The sequence below is a fragment of the Pinus tabuliformis genome, chromosome 5_2 (genome assembly GCF_031772625.1).
Source record: "Pinus tabuliformis cultivar Carrire ecotype Pingquan chromosome 5_2, CPIR1, whole genome shotgun sequence".
NCBI lineage: Eukaryota > Viridiplantae > Streptophyta > Pinopsida > Pinales > Pinaceae > Pinus > Pinus tabuliformis.
Window position 1 is genome coordinate 742,229,281 of NC_142306.1, and position 27,781 is coordinate 742,257,061.

The 27,781-nt window shown below is 42.1% G+C and overlaps 1 protein-coding gene across 3 annotated transcripts in view; it reads left to right on the plus strand.

Annotated features, from left to right (window-relative positions):
- Positions 1 to 313: 313 nt before the first annotated feature.
- LOC149161370 (Mitochondrial substrate carrier family protein) overlaps positions 314 to 27,781 on the plus strand; it is a 308,927-nt gene continuing 281,459 nt past the window's right edge. For 2 of the 3 annotated variants that reach the window (XM_089436973.1, XM_089436974.1), the window contains exon 1: positions 630 to 767. Coding sequence is in view for 1 of the 3 variants with exons in the window: in XM_089436972.1 (XP_089293098.1) it covers positions 636 to 767 (132 nt within the window). In the remaining 2 variants the exon portion in view is untranslated. Of the gene's footprint in view, positions 768 to 27,781 lie in introns of all 3 variants that reach the window. The other variant, XM_089436972.1, reaches the window with a different exon arrangement.

A 27,781-nucleotide genomic window follows, 5' to 3' on the forward strand; every position in this document is an offset into this window, starting at 1 on the left:
CAGCACACGACTTAACGCGATAACACGGGAGCGGGCAAATTCGGCATTAAATAATATTTGCCCGCTCCCATGTTATCGGGCCCGAATTTGCCCGCTCCCATGTTATCGGGCTAAGTTGTGTGCTGCTCTGAGGGCATTAAATACCCAATACCCAATATATGGCTGGTTAGCTCCAGCCAAAGATGAATGAAATAACTAATTTCAAAAACATGAAAGATAATATTTAATGGTACTTGTGTTTGTTGCTTTATCAAATTCACGTGTAAAACGAACATAGAGATCAAAATAGTTAAGTCTTTAGCATACCTTGTCATTGTTCATTATTCGGGTCTTCCCCTATAAATCCCTGAACCTGACACTACCAACAAACGGGACTTTCCCTTTTAAAACAAATAACAAATAATAATGCAATTAGATACTGATTCAGGGCAGAAAGTAGCTATCTGCTGACTACTTTCTACTGATTCAGGGTAGAAAGTGAAGTCCAGACTAATTACATATTGCTTCAGGGCAGAAGTTAGATTGTTTTTATCATGGAGGAAGCTGAAGGTTGTCTTGATGGATAACTAGACAACAAACACATCTCTGTAGACCCATTGGCAGCTAAGCCAGAGCCAACTCTACATTGACTGAAAATGATGATCCATTCGATGGAAGATTTTTCACGTGAAAAAATATTTGCGAGACATGCAGCCGCTGCAGGAGTGGGTGTAGCCATTGAAGCCGCTCTCACTTGCCCTCTTGACACGCTCAAAACTCTTCTCCAGGTATCTATTTCTTTCTCTGCTTCCCTATATTTGCGTCTGTAACGATGCTCGATAAATGCTGGGTAATCCCTTCGAGGTAAAACCAATTTTAAACATTGTAGGTTAAGCTGACTCCTGGTTTCTTTAAGACTGGAAGTGCACTTTTCCCTAGCATTCAAGAGCCCTAAAAACTCCTTCAGACAAATTTTCGTGCACCCACATACTTGAAATAGTCATATATACCTTTCAGGTTCATCTCTTCTAATATTTTTCAACAGACTAATGAATGCAAAAGAGGGTGGACTGAGCATATTAAATGCCTTCAAAGGAAGTTTGTGGGGTTATAATTTAAATTCAAATTTAAATTCAGATATCAAGGTTTACTATTGGCCAAACTGGTCCAACGTCACTCCAAAATTTACAATAGTTACACCATTCTACAGCCCGGACGGGAGAGTGGGTGATACATCACTCTTCGTTTATATAACGAGGCACTTGATACATTATGGATACTAGCATAGAGTCACCTAAACCTTCGTCTGCTATGCACCTCAAGGCTGCAAAAGGTCGAAGATGCATATCTCGGGCTCATACGAATGATCAGCGTATCAAATATCGGAACCTGATGTTTTCAACCTTAAATTTTATAACCTCGAGTTGTAAACTCAGGTTTACATGTGTTTTTGCGAGAAAAGTGAACAATTGGATTACTTAAAAGTGCATAAGCATCTCCATCAAAACTGCACAAGTACAAAACTAAAAGTGTACATTGGGAATGCTGAAAGCATCTCCAAGAAAAGAAGTGGGAAGAGAGCATGAGATGAAAAGTAGGCTTTATGAGTATAAGCCATGGTCGAAATGATGTAATAGCACTTCAGTTATCTTTTCCTTGCTCTGGGGTTTCTTTCTTACGGTGGTTGGCTTTACCTTTTTTCCCCAATGAAAACCTTGCAGAATCTCCCCATCTGATTCGGAATATCCAGATGGAGGGTGGCTCAACCGCCAGTCATAATAGCAGCGGTTGGTAACCGTAAGGGGCTTGACAGGATTTGAACCTGTGACATAAGGCCTCCATTTTTGGCATCTTGCCTCGGGTGGATGGTTCACCGATTGAGCTTTACTTATCTGACAGTTTAGTTTTTCTCCCATTTTTATCTCTTTGTCATCTATCTCTCTATAGACTCACTCAAAATAGAGACACATACATATACATATTTACAAATTTTAGAACAAGTAAAGCGAGGCAGTGAGCAAAAAACAGTGTTTTCTGACTGTTAGCTGTTTTTGCAAGAATTTTTACTTATTCCTTAATGCAGTCAGTTGGATCTTTATTTATCAGAGTTTTCCTATATTTGGATGCTATAAAATAGTTAGAATTTTGCATTTATTGGAAACCGGATATTAAGGATGGGCTTGATAGGGTAATTTTGAACATTTGGGTCAGATCTTAAGCAATTGTCAGATACACATTTAGGATGAGGCTGTGATGGTTGCTAGTTTATTATGGTTGTTCAGAGTTCTCTGGATGAGCTGAAGGGTATATCATGTGGTTATAATAAATTAATAATAATAATAATAATAATTCTAATATTAATATTAATAATAAGAATAATTGAATTTAAGGTCACAGCTTAGTCAGATGTCGAATTGATAATTTGATATATAAGACCCCCTTGTTTGTGGGTCAAGACTCAAGGGACTCTTCCACGCAGCAATTTGACTGCTTAGCCTACGGAGGCATGGATACCCCATCTCACCCTCTTCCAAAGATGTGCATTTGGATAGTTGAATTGCTTAAAAAATGGGTTGGCCTCCTCAATATGGTAATACATCTATGATCTAGGTATAGTCTAGGTGGACTGGGGTTATAGTAAATACATTGATTGCTCTTGTTAAAGACAAGTTGTGGGGGAGCATCAAATTTGTAAGATCTAGGGTCGTCTTTAAATCCCTGTTTCATGTATATTATGCAATGGGCATGCATACAACTTTCCATAAACCAAGTAGTGTGCAGTCTACCTAAGATTGAGGATTATTAGCTAGCACCAAAACCGGTTTGCCTATGAGCACATTTCCTGATGTAGATTTTAGGCACTAGATCTTCTAATAGAAAAAGTTATGATGCATTCTAATGACGATATGATAATTTGATATATAAGACCCCCTTGTTTGTGGGTCAAGACTCGAGGGACTCTTCCACGCAGCAATTTGACTGCTTAGCTTACGGAGGCATGGATACCCCATCTCACCCTCTTCCAGAGATGTGCATTTGGATAGTTGAATTGCTAAAAAAATGGGTTGGCCTCCTCAATGTGGTAATGCATCTATGATCTAGGTATAGTCTAGGTGGACTGGGGTTATAGTAAATACATTGATTGCTCTTGTTAAAGACAAGTTGTGGGGAACTTTTTGGCATTATTGGAGAGCTTCAGGAGGAGAGCGCGACCAGGTCTCTGCTACGAGCCTCGGCTCCCCTCGACCTGCCCTCCGCGGGCTCTAAAACCTGCGATCCTCCTCGATTTTGCTGATCCTGCAATCTGCGGCTTCAGATCTGATCGGAACCAAGACAGTCAGTCGCCCTTCTGGCTAGGGGGTGGCCTTTGCTGCGCTGCCCTTGTGGCGGCCGGCATCAAGCCTGATGGAGACTCAGGGCCAAGATCCGCCCTCCGGTCCTGCCGTAGAGGCATTTAATCAGCTCCTGGCAGGCTTGCCTCCGAAAAAAAGAAATGATGCCTCTAAATTCGTCAAGAAATTAGATGAAATTCCAGAGATCTCTCTGCCTCCGGAGACTCCCATGCAAGTAGCTTTGTCGCTGGCGGATCGGGGACTTATTGGCCAATTCACAGGACTTTGGCCCTCCCCGAAAACTACAGAGCAATGGGTTAACAGGAACTGGGCGCCTCTGATCAGTCAAAGTGTTACCTCTTACTTTCTAGGGCGAGGGTTTTTTCTTTTCGAATTTACCTCCAGAGAAGACAAAGACCTGATCTTTAGAAATGGACCGTATTTCATGGGTCCTCAGGGTCTCTATCTGAATAAATGGACACCGGATTTCGACCCGGCGGTAGATGTTCCCAAGGCTGTTCCAGTATGGGTTCGTCTCCCAAATCTGCCGGTTCACTGTTGGAACTGGGATTCCTTGAAACACATTGGCAACTCCCTCGGGAAATTCATAGATCGGGCAAGCAACAAGGATCAGTACGATTGTGCCAGGATCTGTGTGGAGGTAGATCTAGAGGAGGGTTTACTAGAAGCAATCAAAATCAAAGTCGGCAGCTGGTCCCATGTGCAGATCTTGGATTATGAACAGCTGCCTTTCAAATGCAGGAAATGCCACGTGTATGGGCACTTCGCTAGAAACTGCCCGACTAACCCAGAGCCAGAGAAAGGAAATGAAGAGGGCTGGAATCAAGTAAGACGAGCTAGAGCCAACCACAAGGGGTAGAAACAGGGTGGACCATCCGGCAAAGGCAATCTTCAGGTTAATGCCCAGAGACCCCCTACAAAAAAGGTGCAAGAAAACAAATTTGACCTTCTAAGCCAACCGACAGAAGACACTCCAGAGGCAGAGATCCAAAAGCCAGAATCCTCAAGGAAAAGCACACCTCCAGCTTCCCCCAAAGAAGCTGAGAACCCCAAAGACACGGTCCCAGAAGACGAGGAAGAAGAGCAAGAAACTGAGGAGTCAGAAGAAGAAGGAGAAATAGGAGAGTCCCAAACCTCGGTAAGAAGATCTGCAAGAGGTCGCAAAACAGATAAAGAAAAAAGAGAGCAGCAGACCTACAAAGATAAGCTACAGGGCAGCCAACCAACTCTGGAAAAACTCCTAGCCTCAAAGCCCAAAATGTTGAAAAACCAGCCCCAAGGCTCCAAGGGAGCCCAGCAGAAGCATAAATAATGAAGGCCATCTCCTGGAACTGTAGAGGTATGGGGAGCAAAGTCAAGGAAGAAGCCATAAGAAATCTAATAAGAACAGAAGCCCCAGACATACTTCTCATCCAGGAGACCAAACTGGAAGACAAACTCTTCCTGCAAATAAGCAAAAATTTGTGGCCTAAAAGCGAAGCAAGAGCAATTTCAGCCAGGGGTGCCTCAGGAGGGATCGGTACTCTATGGAACTCCAATAAATATGCACTCACCTTTGAAGCAAGTAACACTCATTGGTTGCTGCTAAAAATGCAGAACCTCGACACAAAGGAAATCATTACTCTCTTCAATGTATATTCTCCAGTCAATATAAGGGAGAAAAAGGATTGCTGGGATTCTATAAAACGACAGGCAGATCTGATAAGTCTGGAAAATACAATCATTGCTGGAGACCTCAATCTCACTCTCCACTCATCTGAGAAGAGGGGAGGAAGCATAGTCCGAGATCCGGCAAGAGAATGGGCGGAGGATCTTCTGCAAGATTGGGACTTGCTGGACATCAAGCCCTCAACAGGTAAGTTCTCATGGTCTAACAAAAGAGTAGGAGCTGGGCATATTGCTGCCAGGCTAGATAGATTTTTCATCCAAAGTTCTTTCCTGCTACTTGGTCTAGAACCTAGAATGCACATTCTTCCTTGCAGCATCTCGGATCATAAGCCGGTAAAGCTAGAGCTACTTGCCCACCTAGATCTGGGCCCCATCCCCTTCCGATTCAGTCCCCTCTGGGTAAAGGAGCCCCTTTTCATGCAATCAATCAAAGACTGTTGGAGCCAGCCTGTTAAAGGCTCACCTTTCTTCATTTGGGAGGAAAAGCTCAGAAGGGTAAAAGGAGTCTTGAAACGCTGGGCAAAAACCCTTCCAAATCCTGCAACAGAAAGGAAAGTCATCAAATCCTCTCTTGCCTCTCATCAAACTTGCATGGAGAGCGCCATAATCACAGAGGAGATGATAGACCAAGAAACTCAGCTACAGCAGAGCTATCATAAGGCCTGCTTGGCCGAAGAAGAATACTGGAGATTAAAATCGCGAAATCTGTGGCTTAAAGCAGGGGATAGGAATACGGACTTCTTTCATAAGCAAGCCCAGGCTAGGAAATGCTTTAACACTATTTCTGAGATCAAGGAAGATAATGATACGCACAAGGAATTTGCAGACATCAAGAAAGCAGCCTTCTTACATTTCCAAAATCTATACACTGATGATCAGGAGCCGCTCCAGCACCAAGAGCTGCTAGACATTATCCCTCAAGCAATCTCTCCTCGTATGAACAGGATTCTAGAGGCCAAAATCACTAAAGAGGAAGTTAAAAAAGCCCTCTTTGACATGGATCCGGACAAGGCCCCGGGACCAGATGGCTTCTCTGCCAGGTTTCTTCAAGTCTGCTGGCCGATTGTTGAAAAGGACCTTCTTAAAATGGTACAAAAGTCTCAAAATTCTCAGAAAATAGGAGGCAGCACAAACTCTGCTTTCCTAGCTCTCATACCAAAGGAAAAAGGTGCCAACAATTTCAGCAGATTTCGCCCGATCTCGCTTTGCAACACTGGGTACAAATTAATTACCAAGGTCATTGCAAACAGGCTGAAGCCCATCCTGCCAAAAATTATTCTGGAAAATCAAGGAGGCTTTATACAGGGAAGGCAAATCGTGGACAACTACACTCTCGTTCAAGAGGCAATACATTCAAGTCTTCTCCGAAAGGAACAAGGTATGGTGATCAAACTCGATTTAGCAAATGCCTTTGATCAAGTCAATCATAGATTTCTTTTAAAAGTTATGTGTAAATTTGGTTTTGGAGCAAATTTTATAAAGTGGGTCCGGGCTTGCATCTCAGAGCCTTGGATTGCCCCCCTTGTAAACGGAAGAGCCACTGAATTTTTCAAAGCCTCGAGAGGCCTCAGGCAGGGATGCCCCCTGTCCCCCCTGCTCTTTGTCATTCAAGCCTCTGTCTTCAGTTTTCTGTTAGATAAAAAGATGCAAGATCATGATATCAATGGTCTGTGTATAGCTAGAGGAGTTAAAAGCTTAAACCATGCCTTATTCGTGGACGATACCTTGCTGTTAGGCAGTGCCACCCTCTCCTCTGCCTCTAAGTTTAAAGCTGCCCTGGATGTCTCCATCAAGGCCTCTGGCAGCGCTCTTAACAAGAACAAATGTCATATTTACAGCTGGAATACCTCGCCCAGGATTCTCTCTGCTATCTCTAGATGTCTGGATTTTGCTGCCACATCCTCCTGGACCTCCTTTAAATATCTGGGCCTCCCTGTCTGTCATAAAAGGCTCTCTGTCAAAGACTGGCATCCTTAGCTTGAAAAATTCAAGTCTAGGATCCAATCCTGGGGCTTCCGCTGGCTCAACGCTGCTGGCAAGTCAGTCCTTGTGAAATCTGTGCTCTCCAGCCTCCCAATATTCCATTTTGCAGGACTCCTTGCTCCAATAACCATTCTTAACAAGATGGATGAGTTTATGCGCAGGTTTTTTTGGAAGGGCGGAAAGCAAAATGAAAGGAAAATCCCTCTCATCAGCTGGGAAACTATTGCCAAGCCGCTGTGGGAAGGCGGTCTGAATTTCAAAAACATAGGTCACCAGAACGTGGCTATGGCAGCAAAGACCATCTGGAGGATCATTGCGCCCAAACCTGGATGGGCTCAGCTCGCTTTATGGAAAAAGTATTTCAGGGGATCTCGGTTAAGATGTTTAGAGAATGAAATTCAGGTTCAGAATTCACCACTCCTCAAGCAGAACTCGCCATTCCTCAAACTATACGCTAAAGCAGGCCCTCTAATCAGAACGCACTCATTCTGGATCCCCGGGAATGGCAGGAGGATTAACATCTGGTCTGATAGAATAATGAACATGGAGCCTATGGAAAACAGAACCGCCATCAGTGATCTGCGTACGTGGATGGACAGCAACGGGCTGCGCACTCTCTGGGATATTTCACTATGGCACGATGAGTCTTGGGCGGGCTGGAAGAGCGTGGTAGTGCTGGACCACCTGCGCAATGAATGGATCACGCTGACAGAGCATCTCCACGGCCTGGCCCCCACGCAGATGAGAAAAAAGGATCAGAAGGGATGGGGAACGCATGACAGAGGGTACACGGTTTCCATGGGATACAGAAAGCTAAATGAGAAACCCCATGTTCCTCCCGATCCAACACCTTGGCAAGGAGTATGGCGCACCCCCTCATGGCCCAAGACGGATTTTTTTGCCTGGCAACTCTGTCATGAAAGAATTCTTACATACGATATTCTGCAAAGAAAAGGAATTCATGGACCATCTATATGCCCATTGTGCAAAGAAAACTCTGAGACAACTGCTCATATAATGCTTGAATGCAAGTTCTCCAAACGAATCTGGTGCTCTTTCGTTCAGAATTTGAACTCCAACTTCTTATTGCCTAATTCCATTGTGGAGCTGTTCTCAAATTGGACAGCCAGATATCCAGGTCAGCCTCCAAAAAATCAGGTAGTTAAAACAGCATGGGCCATTCTTCCAAAGACTATCTGCTGGCAAATTTGGCTTGAACGTAATAGAAGAATTTTCAGAGGCACAAATCAGAGCAGCAAGGTTTTAGAGAGCAAAGTTAAAAGCCAAATCAAGGAATGCCTAGCTGACATTAAAGATGATTCAAACCTCAGCCAACAAGACATTTCCTGGGGTTCTCTCATTGGCTTGCAATTCCAACCAGTAGACAGAACTGCCCTCTCTTACAAAAATTGGCATATAAGAAAATCTGAAGATGACTTTCAAGAATGGCTCAATTCGCTTTCAAGACATTCCCTCTTCTTTGATGGGGCAGCAAAGGGAAACCCGGGCAAAGCTGGTGCAGGAGGGGTCATAGTGAATCCAAATGGGGAAATAATTCATTCCTTCGCATGGGGGCTTGGATATACAACCAGCGTTCAAGCTGAGGCTCTAGCTCTATATCAAGGCCTCAAGTTCCTCCAAGACATAAATATTGAAGCAGCCAATGTAATCGGTGACTCTCAAATTATAATAGATGCAATGATATCCAACTCCGCAGTGACGGATCTCAAGCTTATTAGACTGATATCCAGAATCAAGGGCCTTGGAAAACGCTTCCAGAGCTTAAACTACTTTCATGTGCTGAGAGCCCTCAATAAAGAGGCGGACAAAGAGGCCAATAAAGCTACTCTCCTCCCAACAGGGATCAAGCAGAAAGACAAAGAAGAATCATGGGATCCCATCCCTTAATCTGCAGGCTGCAATGTTTTACTGCCTACTCTTAAAGCAATTTGTCTGTATCTCCAAGTGGGGGAAAATTTCAAGAATTAAAAACATAGACACTAGATCAAGGAAGAACTTTGTAAGAATAAGATGCATGCTCACTCAAAGAAGTGACCCGCATCAGAATACAGAAGACCTCTATGTAATTAGTTTACTGGCATTTAGCCCAAGAGGAATATAAATACCCCATACCCGTTTTCGTCAAAAAAAAAAAAAGACAAGTTGTGGGGGAGCATCAAATTTGTAAGATCTAGGATCGTCTTTAAATCCATGTTTCATGTATATTATGCAATGGGCGTGCATACAATTTTCCATAAACCTAGTAGTGTGCAGTCTACCTAAGATTGAGGATTATTAGCAAGCACCAAAATCGGTTTGCCTACGAGCACATTTCCTGATGTAGATTTTAGGCACTAGATCTTCTAATAGAAAAAGTTATGATGCATGCTAATGATGATATGATAATTTGATATATAAGAACCCCTTGTTTGTGGGTCAAGACTCAAGGGACTCTTCCACGCAGCAATTTGACTGCTTAGCCTACGGAGGCATGGATACCCCATCTCACCCTCTTCCAGAGATGTGCATTTGGATAGTTGAATTGCTAAAAAAATGGGTTGGCCTCCTCAATGTGGTAATACATCTATGATCTAGGTATAGTCTAGGTGGACTGGGGTTATAGTAAATACCAATGTTGCATTAATCGTTATCGGGATAATATCGGAGCGAGGAAAAAATCGGAAAAAATCGTAATTATCGGGAAATAATCGGGAAAAAATCGTTTGGTACAAAAATATTCATTTTTTTCAATTTTTTTAATATCTAAACCATCTACAACATAAAATAAATACATTGACACATAAATATGATAAAAAAACTAATATATAAGATGTTTAATATCATTTCTAGTGCTAAAATCACACATAACATTGAATCATGTCCTGAATAGTAAGTCCTGACTCCTGAGTCCCAACTCAGCCTCAAAATATCAACAAAAAATATAATAATGTATCTCATCATGTCATAATGTCATATACAGTAAAATGAAGAAAATAACTAAAGTCTAATCCTATTGATTTCCTCTGCCTCTCTTGCGAGAAAATACCACAGCTTTCCCTTTCCCTCAAGATGTAGATGCTGGTGCTAGTGGAGTTGGCAGTGGAGTCTGCTATGCTCTAGAAGCTGAAGAACTAGAAGTAGGAGCTATAGGAGGTAGACCATGTCCTCTGCTGGTGGCAGGGGTAGCCCGGGCAGGTGGTGTCACCTGGAAACATTACAATCTCCCAATCTTGAAATCCTGAAAAACTGATAAGTCTGTTGGATTTTGAATGAAATCTAAAATTCTACTTTCTCCATATGAAATCCAATGAGACCATGAATAGCATATCAATACTAGGGCCTAGACTTGATCATTAAGCTGCCCCACTCAAAAATTATTTGTTTCTTTAAAAAAAATTGCATTTCGAACATTTAGCATCCCTTATAAAACCTCGCTGCCCCGATTGCCTGCGATAAAAATGGAAAAATAGCGATTTTTTCCAAAAAATCGGGTATAAAAAAAACTGGCGATAATTTCGGATATTACTCGCGATAATATCGGCAGCGGGAAATTATCGCGATAAAACGATAATATTGCGTTATTATCGCGATTTTAACAACACTGGTAAATAAATTGATTGCTCTTGTTAAAGACAAGTTGTGGGAGAGCATCAAATTTGTAAGATTCAGGGTCGTCTTTAAATCCATGTTTCATGTATCGATAAAACGATAATATCGCGTTATTATCACGATTTTAACAACACTGGTAAATACATTGATTGCTCTTGTTAAAGACAAGTTGTGGGAGAGCATCAAATTTGTAAGATCCAGGGTCGTTTTAAATCCATGTTTCATGTATATTATGCAATGGGCGTGCATACAATTTTCCATAAACCAAGTAGTGTGCAGTCTACCTAAGATTGAGGATTATTAGCAAGCACCAAAATCGGTTTGCCTATGAGCACATTTCCTGATGTAGATTTTAGGCACTAGATCTTCTAATAGAAAAAGTTATGATGCATGCTAATGACGATATTATTATGCTGTTTTTGGTGACAGAATCTCGGAAGGAAAACCTGATATTATATTGCAAGTGTATAACAGGTAAATAGAATCATTATTTTTTACCTCTCAGGGTCTCACACATGTTTTCCTACTAATTGGTACTTTAGCTGAAACTATTTTGTTGCGTGGCGATTTAAGCTTCTCGATGCCAATCCATCTTCAATTTTAAAAGTGTATGTAAGTTTATCTTGGATTTTATCAATTGATCTTAGTACAGCAAGACTATTTCAAATATGCTCACAATTTTTTGTTTTCTTTTTGTAAGGAAAAAAGTGGCTAAATTGAGATTGCTTATTAGACTTAGCTTATTTAGTTCATACCTAGGATCAACAGTAGATTCACTCAGCTTTCAAACATTCGATTAAATTGCTTATGAATTTCTATAAGAATATCCCATTTCCAAAGAGTTGTTACTTAAGACTGAACATCATGCTCCATCACTGTTAAAGAATCAATCAAATATAAGCTTGAATGAGGTACACTTCACTTTTGTCTCATCGTTCTTGTGAAGATGGATGATATATGTCCAATCCATTTCAGTTGGGTTGTCCATTGAAATATTTTTCACGTGATGATTTTTTTTTTGTGTGAAAGTTCGGCTGAATATTATATTATGAAAACATTGTAAGATTATATGTCCTTGGGTTATTGGTCGGTCCCATGGGAAACCTGACCAAAAAAACAGATATAATGTCTTAAGATTATGTAACATCAACCTGACTATGTCATCTGACAAAACAAAGGCTATGCCCAGTTCATACGTAGTATACCCAACACAGAGGCCATTACTACCTAGGTAAACTCTAGCAAATTGCAACTGATGGAGAAACTGTAGGAACGACCTCATCATTGACATTGTTTCACCTTTCATGATTGTTACCTCTCAAACTAGCAGGGGGTCCTAGGAGGGGATCCTATAGAGCAACTACTATGTCAAGGGGAACAATGGAGCAATAACTCACTGTCATCTCAGCTAAAGCTCCCTGCTCTTTATGGACTTTCACTGATGGGAGAAGACCCAGTATAAGAGAAATCACAAAGATGAATGGATCAATGATGGGATAAGGAGCGATTCCTAAAGCCTATTCACAAGAGAGGCTCAAATAATTGGCTTGCTTGCTTTGAAAGCGAGGATGATTCGCTCTCTAAGAAGGGTTATGAGGATACCTTGACCTAGGGTTGAAGGATATGCCTTGACAAGGGGCTTCCTAGGCTTAAGGATCCTTGTGGAGAAATGAATTCTATGTAATTCTTGTGGAATTTGAGTTATATAGTTATGGGACCACAAAGAACCCAAGTGGACCCAGACTAGGTCAAGGATATGGATTTGATTAGCCCAAGAAGGTCTTGACCTAATTAGGGAAGAGAATAGGATCAAAGGACTAATTTTCTTTTGAGATTTGAATGCAATGATCCTAGTGAGGACACTAACCCAAATCAACCTAGGGAAAAGGATGGTCTTATGGGTAGGGCTTGCTCTATTTTGAGATTCCATCATCGGATTTGCCTCAAACTTGGAGGACCTCTTGAGCAATCTCTAACACAATAATGGACCAAAATTCAAGGGGTTTGGATGGCTAGAATGAATTTGGCTTGATGCCCTAGGTGACCCTCTAGGGTTGGCCTAGAATTGGGAAAAGTGAAGAAAAGAGGGGTAAATTTGACTACCAAAGGGACACGAGGATCAATGCCTTGCTGCTTGGGCTTAATGGAGTCAAGATACACATATCAAGATTTTTCGTGAGCTAAGGAGCCCTAATTGACCTTCGCTATCATTTCCAAGGGCAATAACTAGGTTATTAGGGATTTATACTTCAAATTAGCAAAGGAGACAAAGTTTCAAGGTCTTTTAGCCTAGGAGGTGCCTCTAGAAACATTCACCCAATCCCTCAAAGAGCAACGCATGCATTAAATCACTTATTCAAGATCCCAAAAGAATTTCGCATTACATTAACCCGTACAAGAATAATGATAACAATATACATGTATTTGACCAATGACAAGTGAGATAACAAGAATAGCATTAAAAGCTCACTTACATGAGAGATAGAGTATATCCATTCATCAGCTTTGCATTAGAAAGAAGCTCCAAAGACAATAGCGAAAATCTGAACATCATAGTGCATCAAGAAAGCTCCAAAAAGTTCATCCCAACAAAAAGTGCGAAAATCTCTCAAGAGATACTAATCCAATCCAAGTGATGAAGAGAGGAATGAATGAGCCTCTCTTCAATTTATATCCTCTCTGAAGAGTTTGATTTGCCTAATTAGGCCTAATTAAGCCCCAAATAATAAAATAATGTTCAATAATAACATTGCTTGGTGACAAGTCCACCAAGATAGCTCAATAATACAAAATAAAGCCTCTCAAGAGGGCAAAATATTGAACATAATGAGTCGTTGGGCCATTGAGAAGGCCTCATAGAGTCCAAAGTGTACCATGTCGATAAAATAGGCTCTAAACATAGTGATCAAGTGGTTGGCCCCTTGATATCCATGCAAATCACATGTGGTGTCCCCAAGTGGGTGTGGGGGCACAATGACATCCTCATGGGTCTCCAAGTGGATAGATAATATCTTTCGACTGACCCTTAAGCCTCTTCTTATACTTTTCTCGTTCGTCCTTCAACGATCGAGATTAAATCTCTAATCAATGACTAAGATTAGATTTGGCTTGATCCATGACTTTTGGAACCTTCTAACCCAGTTTTATATTAATACCCATTAATATTTTATTTTTCCCAAGTTTAGACATAGGAACTCCTTTAAAAAATATTAATTATTTATATATCTCGCAAACCGGGTACAATCTGTCCAAACCATTTCTGGGTCTTGGAGATCTCATGTGATTTAGCCTCTCCACCAATTTTCATGGCTAGAGCACATCCGATGCTACCCCAAATCAACACGTTGTGTACAGGTTGAGTGGTTCACTTTCCCGCTATGATACCCAATGGTGACATGTGTGTAGGGTGAGTGGTTCACCTTCCCTTATTAGATACGTGTGTAGGGTGAGTGGTTCACCTTCCCTTACGATTGGCATATGCGTAGGATGGGTGGTTCACCTTCTCCTACTATGACATATGAGCAGGATGGGTGATTCACCTTCTCCTATTGATGCCCCAACATACATCCTACCCATGTAGTCTGGGACTCATGCGAAGTACCTCTCATCTGGCCAATGAGTTAGGAAATGTGGATAGGGACCATAGCATATCGATGGACGCATCTTGTACTAGCGTACTCCCTATGTCTAGGATGCATGGTGTTCAACAACTTGAATTGGGATCATTTGAGGTTCTACCTCTGGACTAACTCTTGTTAGTGGAGAGTGGTTAGGTCTTGTGATTTACTCTCAATCGATTCTTCCTCATTATTACTTCATGGTTCAGCAAAGCAGAAATGAGATGACATAGATGATACATGACGACAAGATGGCATGATGATCGATGACGACAGATGGATTGGCAGGTGGAATTCTCCCTAGTTGAGAGGGAGTGTTAAAATTGGCAACTAGGGCTAGATTCCACCTTGGGACAACTCATTTGTGTGAAAATTCCTAGATCTAACAATCTTTGGAACCCTACTGCAACCAGCTGAATCTACTTCACCTAGATTGTAAATTACATTACAAGCTTATTTCAGATTTCTTCATGAAAGATTGAAGCAAATTACTGAAGCAACCTACACCAATTTAATTTTGATTCTGAACCATATAAACTGAGCAAGGAAAATAGAAACACATAGGATAATTATTTTTGGACAAAAGTCCCCAGAAAAACCCAATGTGGGAAAACTGGTGAAACAACTTCGAGGGTTTATTATTATTAAGTAGTAGAAAAATCTGAATACATCATGGAATACCTCGCATGGTTATTCAGTTACAGAGAGAAACACTGGCAGAAGCTTTGTGAGTTTTACCTCACACAATCATTGAGAAATCTTGGTTGATCCAGCCCCAAACTGATTGTCTCCCGGCTTTTGTGGCTGCCTCTGTGCAGTGTCTGCGTCAGCCTAACGTCAAGCTCTTTGGGTGCTGCATCACTTCTCTGGTAGGTCGATCTGCTGCCTAGGAAATTCGATCTCTGCCTCTCGGTCTCACACCCCGACTCTCGACTTCTGAAAATCAAATTCCTCTGCAGATTTCAGACTCCTCTCTCCCTCTGCACTGGTTTTGCGTGGCCCTTCTGGCCCTGTGTCAGCCTCTGCGTCAAGGCTTCTAGATCACTCACTGCCTCTCTTTGCTGATGTATCTCCCACTAAGAATCTCTCTCTCTGGAAGCTGCTATCCCTGCCCCTCAACTGCAAGAGATTTCCTTAATCGATTTTTCCTCTTGAGAACTTCTCACTTCAAAAAATCGATTTTCTTTATCTCTCTGTGTGTTTTCCAAATGACCTTCAAGCCCCTTATTATATTTTCTTGTTGGACAACCAACGACCTAGATTAAATCATAATCAAAGGCTCAGATCGTCTTGGCTTGATCTGTGGCTTTTTCTAGAAGTTTAACCCTTGATTAGATTAATACCTATTAATATTTTAATCCTAAGTTTAGACTTAGGAAACCCATTAAAAATATTAATTATTTTAATAAAATCACGTATGGGTGGAATTTCCCAAAACTCTTTCTGGGTTCTTTGGAATGCGTGTGCCCAAACCTGCCTGCAAAATTTGAGGCTTAGAGCACATTTGATGCTATGCCAAATCAACACTCCCTCTTAGCGAGGAATGTGCTCCAGCAATACACTACTACTGCGTACTGCTCTGACTTTGAAGCATCGTCCTCTGCGCTGCTGATGTCTGACATGCTGTCCACCAACTACTGCGCTGTTGCTGCTACTGTATTGCTGCCTTTGACACTGCCACTGCCAATGCTACATTTGTACTGCAACTCCCTCTCAAATGCTGCATCTGCTATGCTGCTAGCACTGCCATTGCTAACACTGCATCCATACTGCAACTCAGTTGCTAAGAGAAGCAACTGAAAACACCCAAGACTGGACAAGTATCCAGTGGATACACCTCGGTGCTGAAAGCCTGATTGCTGCTAGTTCCACGCTGCCTCTAAAGCCACTGTGCTGCTAAAACTCTGCACTGCTCACATTCTGGCTCTACTAACCATTGCATTTGTCGAATCAACACTCCATGGCACCAACTGAAACTCCACCATCCCGCTACTATTGATCATGGGCTACCGTAGCAAGGTGACGATCCAAGAGGTGGGCTCCTCAAGGATCCTGCACATCTGTAGCTCTATCGAACTATAGTTCTATATCAGCCCACCTCCCTCCTGGAGGTATCTTGGCTGTCATGGTGAACTCCTCCTCTTGTTCAATCTTTGCGGCTGCAACTTGTTGATTTGGGGTAGCATTGGATGTGCTCTAGCCATGAAAATTGGTGGAGAGGCTAAAGCACATGAAATCTCTAATACCCAGAAATGGTTTGGGTAGATTCTAACCGGTTTGGGACATATTAAAATAATTAATATTTTTAATGGAGTTCCTAAGTCTAAACTTAGGAAAAATAAAATATTAATGGGTATTAATATAAACCTGGGTTAGAAGGTTCTAAAAGACATTGATCAAGCCAAAAATAATCTTAGCCGTTGATTAGAGATGTAATCTCGGCCTTTGAAGGACCAACAGGAAAAGTATAAGAGGAGGCTTGAGGGTCAGTTGGAGAACACATCAGAGTGATCAGTCATTCGATTTACTACAACGGGGTTGCTAAGGAAAGTTGAATTAGTGATCAGCAGTGAGGGGCAGTGTGTACTGGACAGAGAGGCAGAGATAGTGTCAAGAGACCAGCGCAAAGGTAGAGAGGCCGACACGGAAGCCAGAGCAGGCCACCCAGAGCCCAACAGAGACAACGAAGAGGCCAGAGGGCTTGTGTCATCCACGCAGAGGGCAACAAGAGTGATGCAGAGGGTCCCAGAGGCTGTGCAGTGCCTCAGAGGGCTAACGCAGAGGGTTCTAAGGCTGACGCAGAGGCCAGGAGGGTTGATGCAGTGCTTCAGTGTTGTTGGATAGGGTTTTGTGGGGCAGGTTTCTGAATATCTGCTTCCGAATAGAGAGGTATTACTCCCGGTTATTTTTCTTTGTCAGGGGAGCCAGTTTGGCACCCAGTTGTACTCAAGGATATATTGCATAATAATATAACCCTTTGAATTGCTGCACCGATTTTCCCACATTGGGTTTATTCGGGGATGAGTTGTCCAAAAACAATGGTGTCACTTGTGTGTTTTCTATTTCTTTCAGCTGTTGATCTGTAGATGGTTGAGACTGTATTGTGCTTATCTTGATGTTTATATGTTTAAATAACTCGTTGGTAATTAACAAGTAGGAGAAATAAGCTAGAAGAATACATATAAAATTTCTAACGGTTAGACTTAGAAATTTCAACATGGTATCAGAGGGTGGTTGCAGATCACAGGAGAGCTGAAGGCATCAACTGAATCAGAGCATTTGCAGCATAAAACAGCTGTCTTGAGTGACAAAAGCTGTTCTTTGCAGAAAGCGACAGAAGAAGGATTGACGTAGAGGGACTGCGTCATGAGTCCGGGCCAGAGAGAGGCCAACGCAGAGGCTGAGGAGGGCAGAAAAAGGCTCACGCAGAGACCAAGAGGGTTGATGCAGTTGGCTGAGGGAGCCATTTTGCAAGTGCCGGGATTGCGCAGAGCCTAGAAGCTCAGTCCTTCAGTTGTTGGGGCACAGGAAGCTATGGGCAGTGTGCGGGAGTGAAGCTGGTGGGGTACTATGGGCAGAACAATACCTAACCGGGCAAAACCAAGGTAGAGGGAGTCGCTACCGAGGCAGATTTCTGGCCAACGAATCTGGATCAGTGTTGCAGGTGCACAAAAGATCGGAGAGGTGCGACTTGATGATTGGTAGGAGGATTTCCAGAAGGGAAATCGTGACTTAGAGGGAGTCTAGCAGAGAACTTCCAGGTGGGAAGTAGAGAGACTTAGCAGGAGTCGAAGAGAGAACTTCCAGAGGGAAGTAGAGAGACTCGGAGGAGTTGACAAGAAGAGCAGAGAGATGGCCATGAATGGGTTGAGGGATCAGGACAGGCTGGACGGGGCATCCAACTTTGTGGTCTGGAAGGCCAGGATCCTGTCCATTCTAGATAGACATCGCATCAAGGCCTTCGCCTTGAGAACAGTGGCGATCCCAGTTGACCCGACTGATAATGAAAAGTGCGAGGAGATAATAGCCAAGGTGAAATGTATGATCCTTGATGGGGTCAAGGATCATGTGGTCCAACATATTGCCGAGAAGGAGACGACAAAGAAAATGTGGGACGCCTTGAAGACGTTGTACCAGCATACTTCTGTGCAGAGGAAGATGTTACTTGAGAATCAGCTGCGGTCATACCAGATGTAGAAGGGGGAGCAGATAGATCACTTCCTCGGTCGGTTGAAGGAGATCCGGGACCAACTGACCATAGGGGCCAAGCCAGACAAGGAGATGTTGGTGAGGACCACTCTAAACGTAGTCTCCGAGGAGTGGGAGACATTTGTCCAGAGCGTTTTGGGCAGGGCGAATCTTCCAGATTGGGAAGAATTGTGGGCGGAGCTTCGTCAAGAAGAGATCAGACGGTTAAGCAAGACGGGAAGTAGCAGCAAAGGAGTCTGGATCAAGAAGGAAGAGGAAGAGGATGCAACTCTGGCATCTGCAGGAAAGTAGGAGAAGAGGAAGAAAAAGGACCTCCCCAAGGTCAAGTGCTTCAACTGTGGGGAACTGGGTCATTATGCGAATTAGTGTCCGAGGAAGAAGACTAAGGGAGAGGCGTCTGACTCCAAGGCAGCGCCAACGAAGGCGGAAAGTAGGTAGAGGAGGATGAAGATTGTGCCATGAGTGCTCATGTACCTCTAGAGAAGAGGTGGGGAGACATCGAGCTGCAGTCAGGAGGACTACAGGTGATGAGGGGCAGGATCCTTGAGGTACCCAATTTCTTAGATTATAACTTGCTACGGGAGCCCCAAAGAGAGTATAGCAAGACTGGCTGATGTCGGTAGAGACAGATGCGGATGAAGCGACAGAAGGTGCTACAGTGCAAGAGTCCCCGGGCAGCGCGAGGCTAGCAAGCTGCAGCAGTGCGAGAGGCACGAAGAGTGTTGCAACAGTGCAGGATGGCACATAGAGGTTTGCAGCGGTGCGAGATGCAGGGAGTTGTTGCAACAGCGCAGAGGCAGTAGAGGGAGCACTTGTTAGCGGCAGAGAGAGCTTCAACATCGAGAGTGTTTCTAGCCTGATAGGGATGTCAGTAGTTGGGTGGATCAGTTACTTCTCAGTAACTGAGTTGCAGTGCAGTAGCGGTTAGTAGTAGCATGATGCAGCATGATGAGAGGGGGTTGCAGTGCAGATGCAATGTTGGGAGAAAGGACCAGCAGCAACACGGATGCAGCAGCAGCAGTGGCAAGGCCATGGGCATCCATGGCAGCAGTACAAGATGCCACAGTGCAGAGGATGTTGGGCGGGGAGACCTAGCATCAGTAGAGGTACCGATGCCATATAATTAGAGTGATGCTTAGTGTGGAGTATTACTAGAGCACAGTCCTCGCTAAGAGGGGGTGTTGATTTGGGATAGCATCAGATGTGCTCTAGCCATGAAAATTGGTGGAGAGGTTAAAGCACATGAGATCTCTAAGACCCAGAAATGGTTTGGGCAGATTCTAACTAGTTTGGGAGATATTAAAATAATTAATATTTTTAATGGAGTTCCTAAGTCTAAACTTAGGAAAAATAAAATATTAATGGGTATTAATATAAAACAACCCAGCAGAGACAACACAGAGGCCAGAGGTCCTGTGTCATCCACGCAGAGGGTAGCAGGAATGACGCAGAGGGTATCAGAGGCTGCGCAGTGCCTCAGAGGGCTGACGCAGAGGGTTCTGAGGCTGACGCAAAGGCCAGGAGGGCCGACGCAGTGCTTCAGTGTTGCTGGAGAGGGTTTCGTGGGGCAGATTTTCTGAATATCTGCTTCTGAATAGAAAGGTATTACCGCTGGTTATTTTTCTCTGTCAAGTGAGCTAGTTTGGCACCTAGTTGTACTCAAGGATATACTGCATAATAATATAACCCTTAGAATTGCTGCACCGGTTTTCCCGCATTGGGTTTTTACAGGGATGAGTTGTTAAAAAATAACGGTGTCACTTGTGTGTTTGCTATTTCTTTCAGTTGTTGATCTGGAGATGGTTGAGATTGTATTGTGTTTATTTCGATGTTTATCAGTTTAAATAACTTGTTGGTAATTAACAAGTAGGAGAAATAAACCAGAAGAATATAAATAAATTTTTTAACGATTAGACTTAGAAATTTCAACACAACCGTAGGATCATGCTTCTCATCCTTGTCCTTTTTGTTCAAAGGACACTCGGATTCATAGTGGCCCATCTCGTCACATCTGAAGCACTTCACCTTGGAGACGTCCTTCTTTCGTCTCTGTTGCCCTTGCTGTCCCTTCGATGCAAGGGCTGTGTTATCCTCCTCCTCTACTTTGGGCTTCGATCCACTTTTGCTGTTGCTCCCGTCAAGTTTGACCTTGAGTAGGTCTCTCCTCAACTCTTCTTGTTTCAGAGCTGCCCACATCTCGTCCCAATTTGGCAATGTTGCTTTGCCCAGGATACTCTGGACAAAGATTTGCCACTCATCCGAGACGAAATTTAGAGCCAGTCTCACTAACTCTGAATCCTGAGGTGTATGTCCCACAGCTGACAGCTCATCACGAGTCTCCTTCAGTTTCGTGAGGAACGGATCCACATGTTCTCCCTTCTGCATTTGAGCAGATCTCAACTTCTGCTCTAAGTACATCTTCTGCTGCTCGGAAGATCCCTAATACAATGTGGCCAAGACATCCCACATCTCTTTAGCAGTCTCTTTGCTAGCAACGTGGCACACCACATGAACCTTAAGTCCATCCAGGATCATCCTCTTTGCGTTAGCCATCTCAGCTTTGTACTTCTTTAGCGGATTTGCATCGGCCAGGACAACTACCAGATTATCAACATACGCCTTGAGGGCATGCTCATCTAGAAGGAAGGTCATTCTAGCCTTCCAGATGGCATAGTTGGAAGCCCTGTCCAACCTATCTTGATCCCTCAAGCCACTTGTTGCCTTCTCCTCCGAAAACTATCGAACAACTCTGTCTTTCTCCCTACTGCGTAGCTCCTAGGCTGACTTACGCACTCCCTATGGAGTTGGTAAGCTGCTGCTCCTCTGCTGCTCAGCTGCCAACAATTGAGAAATGCCGATTTCCTCGACAAGAAATCACTAAGGAAGTATTCCCTCACTATGCTCTTCTTCTTTCTTCTGACGTCTTTCAGCTTGACAAAACTGCCCATTGAAAAATCTGTGTCCACCAACTACTCCTAATGCTGAGGCTCAACGCTACTCCCTCTGCCACGACAAAATTCAAACTGGAAGCTCTTTCTCTCCGTAAACTCACTTGGAGAGAGACTACCTCGAATTTCGGCTCTTCGGCTAGAACTGCGCAAACCTTTTGGGGGTTTCGACTTGCTGCCTCATGCAGCGTTTCGATTTCCCCTTTTGCTTAGCGCTGGGGTTTCTGGTTCTGCTCTTCTTGTTCCTCCTGCACTAGCTTTGTTACCATGTGAAAATTCCTAGATTTAACAATCTCTAGAACCCTACTCCAACTTGTTGAATCTAATTCACTTAGATTGTAAATTACATTACAAGCTTATTTCAGATTTCTTCATGAAACATTGAAGTAAATTATTGAAGCAGCCTACACCAATTTAATTTTGATTATGACCATAGAAACTGAGCAAGGAAAATAGAAACGCATAGGATAGTTATTTTTGGACAAAAGTCCCTGGAAAAACACAATGTGGGAAAACCGGTGGAACAACTCTGAGGGTTTATTATTATTAAGCAGTAGCAAAATTTGAATACATCATTGAATACCTCATAGGGTTATTCAGTTACAAAGAGAAATATTGGCAAAAGCTTTGTGAGTTTTACCTCACATAATCACTGAGAAATCCTGGTTGATCCAGCCCCAAACTGACTGTCCCCCGACTTTTCTAGCTGCCTCTGCGCAATGTCTGCGTCTGTCTAGCGTTAAGCTCTCTGGGTGCTACGTCACTTCTTTGGCTAGTCGATCTGCAGCCCAAGAAATTTGATCTCTGCCTCCTGGTCTCACACCTCGGCTTTCGGCTTCTGAAAATCGAATTCCTCTGTACATTTCAGACTCCTCTCTCTCCCTCTGCGCTGGTTCTGCGTTTCTCTTCTGGCCCTTTGTCAGCCTCTGCCTAAGGCTTCTGGATCACTCATTGCCTCTCTCTGCTGATGTATCTCCGACTGAGAATCTCTCTGTCCAGAAGCTGCTATCCATGCCCCTCAACTGCAAGAGATTTCCTTAATCGATTTTTTCTCCTGAGAACTTCTCACTTCAAAAAATTGATTTTCTCTATCCGTGTGTGTGTTTTTCAAATGACCCTCAAGCCCCTTCTTATATGTTCCTGTTGGACAACCAACGACCTAGATTAAATCATAATCAAAGGATCAAATCATTTTGGCTTGATCCGTGGCTTTTTTTAAAAGTTTCACCCCTGATTAGATTAATACCCATTAATATTTTAATTTTCTTAAGTTTAGACTTAGGAATCCCATTAAAAATATTAATAATTTTAATAAAATCACTTCTGGGTGCAATTTCCCAAAACGTTTTATGGGTTCTTTGGAACACCTGTGCCCAAGCCTCCCTGCAAAATTTGAGGCTTAGAGCACATTCGATGCTACCCCAAATCAACAATTTGATGGAGATGATGATTGCATTAGATTCATCTTTTCGAGAGGTCCAAGATTGATATAAAGATCATTTCATTTAGACAAGCATAAGTGTGATATTGAATTTATGCCCACACATATGCAAATTGTTCAGGTGATTCGAAAACACATGCTTGACTATTTGCTCAATATCACCAAATATTAACTAAGGTTGCTTTTATGTGAATGAATGAGAGAAAATTGAGTTTCTAAGTGCCCTAAACATAAACTCGAGAACTATAAAGAAGCATGAATAGCAGCAAGAAAAGAAGCAAACACAACAAACATTGATGACAAAGTTCGTCCCTCTTGGACTACATCTTTGGGTCCGCTTCCAATGGGTGTTCGTTATATTAGGAATGCTCAAAAAGGCTCTTTACATGAAATTTTGTAATGACCCATCATTAATATAGAGAGCACAAGAATATTAGCATGCATATGATAGCTACATATGCATGTATCGCATGCACAGCACTAGTAACTATATTCTAAATTAACTAAAATATTAAATATCCTGACACTCCTTCAAATAGAAAAGCCGCATTCACCCATCAACACACATATTACTTAATGCATCATGATTAATGAGCAATTACCAATGATATTAAGTTAAAAAGTATAAAGTAAAAGGGTTATAAAAGAAATAGATGTAAAAATTAAGTGAGTTCTTAATAAAAGGTTATATAATTATCTATCCCAGAATTTTAATAAAGTATATTAATAAATTATTAAAAGGATAAATTAAACCAAAATAAAGTTCCTATGTATGAACTTAGGAGATTTTAATTAAACAAATAAAATCTTTAATTAGAGCAAAAACACACATGTCTATATATCTTTAAAAGAAAGATAAGACTCACGTTCATTGAGGAGGTGTCGCTGAGAAAGGAAGCGGTGGGCTCGCTGGTGGAGAGAGCGACCACTGCCAAGGAACAGTACATAAGGAGAGGCCAACGTTGAAGACGGAAAAGGAGAAACGGGAGGAAAAATTGTACACAAAGTTTATCATCAGGAACAATTGAGCCTTGCTTGTTCTGAAGTTTCTGGGCACGGGGGAACAGTTTGCACCAATTGAGAAGCATACTGGATTGAGTATCTAGGTTGTACTCGGTTTGGCTGGGTGGTTTCAGTCTTTTGGTAATGGGAGCAAACTGGAGAAGTTTTGAAGCATCTTCATCCGCAACAGACCAGGTAAGTACTTCTCATCAAATCAATCAATTAGATATACGAAGTTTTGTATAAATTTAGAATTGGTTCATAAGTTTTCATACTTTGTTCAGGATAGATGGCTCTTTAAAACTCCTTTACAATCTTTACAGTTTCAGTAATGGCTCTTTAAATTAGTTCGGTCACTAGAAATTTCACCAATCTGGACTGTGCACGCAAGCACTGCTGGTTACTATTAGACTGAAGGCCTTGGCCTCTGCTCTCCAACGCAACTCTCCGTTCTCAAAAGGCCCAAGGATGGCCAAGATATGCCCAAAAAGGAAATTATAGGCACAAATAAGTTACAGTCTGGAAACTCACATTCTAACTCCTCCAGCACTGGCGCATTGGTATATCTTTTATAAGGCCGTGGGTAGGTCCTTGGGTCAAACTTGCGGACCTCCTGGGCTATACATGGCAAAACGTTACATATAGTTTTAATACTTGGCGCAATTCCATATTGTTACAAACCATATGTTATAACAATAGATTTAATTTGGCGCATTGTATTTAATACATGGTTGGCGGAATATGTATTTATGGCATAAGTCTTAACTATAACCATGGCGGTGGAACTCGACCTCAACCCGTGGCATCCCGTACCATGTGACTCCGTTGCCACATAACGTTTTCGCTCCGCGCCTGTTGGATTGTTGTTGCCGCGTATCAATACTTTGTTTCATGGCATGAGACCTTTGCTATATAAGAATGAGACCTTTGCTATATAAGAATTGTTGTTACCGCCGATAAACACCAAACTTTGGGTTGGAGGGGCCGCCAAATGTGGTGGGTCCACCAACCTTACCCCCACTTGCCATACTTGAAAACAATATGTACAATAATGCCCCCAAACTTTAATAAAACAAATGCATAGCGTATTGGTAAGGTTTTGGAATATGTTGGTAGAGGTTGCGGGTTTGACCCCGACCCTGTCCATCTGACTGGCCTCTGACCACTTGTGTTGACTTTTGCCTATGTTGACTGCCACATGTCACATTGAGAGACTGCCACTTGGCCTGCAAGGCCCATTTTTTTAACTTGTTTGCCATAAACTTCAAAGTGCATTTTCTCCTTCGTATGGAGGCCATTTTCGAAACCAAATATATTGCCGAAATCAGCATGACGAGCTCTTCGACTTGGCGTTGGTTTCGAGGGCATATAAGACTGTAAAATTTTGAGCATTTTGACGATTCTCCTGGATCATTCCTCTCCACTGGAAGCTTTTGGACCAACAAAAGTTTGGTTTTAAGCAAACATGAGGTGAGAGTACAACTCCCTCACCCTTTCGATCTCCATCCACCTTGCCTTGCTTGGATTCATGCCTTTGAGTCCCACTCGAAGATACTCAACATCTCCACGCTTGGAAGTGCGAACCTTCCTATCCAAGATGGTATCTTCCTGTAACTCAGTCATACATTCAGGTGCAAAATCATCTACAGTAGGAATTTGAACATTTTCCTCTGGATCCATGATCATAGGAGGTTCATACAACTTCAAATTTTCAACATTTACAACTGAATATATGTGCATATATGGAGGCAAATTTAACCGGAATGCATTGTGCCCAATCTTTTCAACAATTTTAAATGGACCATACTTGATAGGTTTCAACTTTTTACCTTCACCTTTCATCCTTTCTTTGCTGATGTATAACCATACTTGATCACCAACCTGGAAGTGATGATCCACCTGATGCTTGTCATGGCGCATTTTGTACTTGCCCTGACTTTTCTCCAATTGAACCTGCACTGCTTCATAAATGTTTTGGATTCTTTGAATGAGCTTGATTGCTTTGTCGACATCTCCATGTCCATCCCCCTGAGCTTCATCACCAAACATGAAGTCCATTGGTGATTTTGGCAGGTACCCAAAACATGTCTCAAAAGGAGATCTACCCTTAAAAGAATGCAAGGCCTGATTGTAAGCATGCTGGACATAGTGTAATGATTCATCCCACAACTTAGGATGCTTGCTGCAATAGCCTCTGAGAAGATGTACCACTGTTCTATTCACCACCTTTGTTTGCCCATCGGTTTGTGGATGAAAAGCTGTGCTCTTTTTCAACTTAGTGTCCATGAGTCCCCACAAAGTGGACCAAAACTCTCCCATGAAACGAGAGTCCTGATCTGAAATGATAGAAGTAGGCAACCCAAAATGAACCCATACATTTTGAAAGAACAATTGTGCAGTCTGTTCAACAGTAACTTGCTTTCTACATGGAACAAGAATACACATTTTGCTAAATCTATCAACCACAACATATAAATAATCATGCCCTTTTCTAGACATTGGAAGTCCTCCTACAAAATCCATAGATATATTGTCCCATGGTCTAGAAGGAACTGGAAGAGGCATATACAAACCTAACTTTCTATTGCTTGGTTTGCTTGTTGAACACATGACACAACCTTTGATGTACTTAGCAATTGTTTCATTCATTCGAGGCCAATAACAATACCTTTGTAACTGTTCCACTGTCTTACCTACACCAAAATGCCCTGAAACACGAGAAGAATGTGCTTTTATGATCACATGCGCTCTTTCACCCTGTGGTATGCACAACTTGCCAAGATGGTACAATAACTTGTCATGAACATGATAATTCACTTCTTCCACTGAGCACCATGAGTTAGTGATTCATAAACATCTTTGAAATCAATATCTTCAACATATTGTTCAATGTAACTTTCATGTGCTAAAGAACTATTTTGAAGAATTACTGAAGCATTCAAAGAAGGTCTTGATAACATATCAACTACTTTATTAGTGGTACCTTTCTTATATTTGATTACTAAGTGGAATTGCTGCAAAAACCCCATCCATCTATAATGTCGAGACTGCTGCAACTTAGTTTGAGATTGAAGGTACTGAAGTGGCTGATGATCTATATGAATCACTGTTTCTTTGCCCATTAAATAATGTTTCCATTTTTTAACACTTTCCACTAATGCATACAATTCTTTATCATATGTTGGATAGTTAGCAACTGCTTTAGAAAATGTTTCTGAATGAAAACAAATAGGCTTTCCTTTTTGCAATAACACTGCACCCATTGCATACCCACTAGCATCAGTTTCTATTTCAAATGGCTGTTGAAGGTTTGGTAAAGCCAAGATTGGAGCTGTCACAATTTTCTGCTTTAAAGTATCAAATGATTTTTGTTGTTTTCCTCCCCATTGGAAAGAAACTTTAGAACTTTTTAAAGCATGAAGTGGTGATGCAATAAAAGAGAAATGAGAAATAAATTTCCTCCAATACTGAACTGCACCCAAGAAACTTCTAACTTCCGTCACATTTTGAGGTCTTGGCCACTTAACAATCACATCAATTTTAGCTGGATCTATTTTTAGATGACCTCCTCTATTAAGTTTAGGTATGTTCTATGCATAGAGCAATTTAATTCAATTTTCACAGTTAGCTCAATAACTTTTCCAGATTAGCAATCACACCAGCATTAAAGTAAACTGCAGATAGAACATAAACATAAATTGCAGAAGACAAGTACAGAGGAAGAGATCCCAAGTGAGTGTGTCCAAATGACTTTCAAGGCACCTCTATTTATACTAAAATGTTAAGCACATGTGGGGTTTATTTGGTCGCTGGCCGACCTTGACGAATTGTCCCATAACACAAATAAATTCATATCTCCATGAATACTTATTGGAATCGGATGATCTTTAGATCAATCCTACACCTCTCGATGAGAGGGATCCAAGAAAAATATCTGCTGCTATTAATAATATGACTCACATGGAGTTTGGC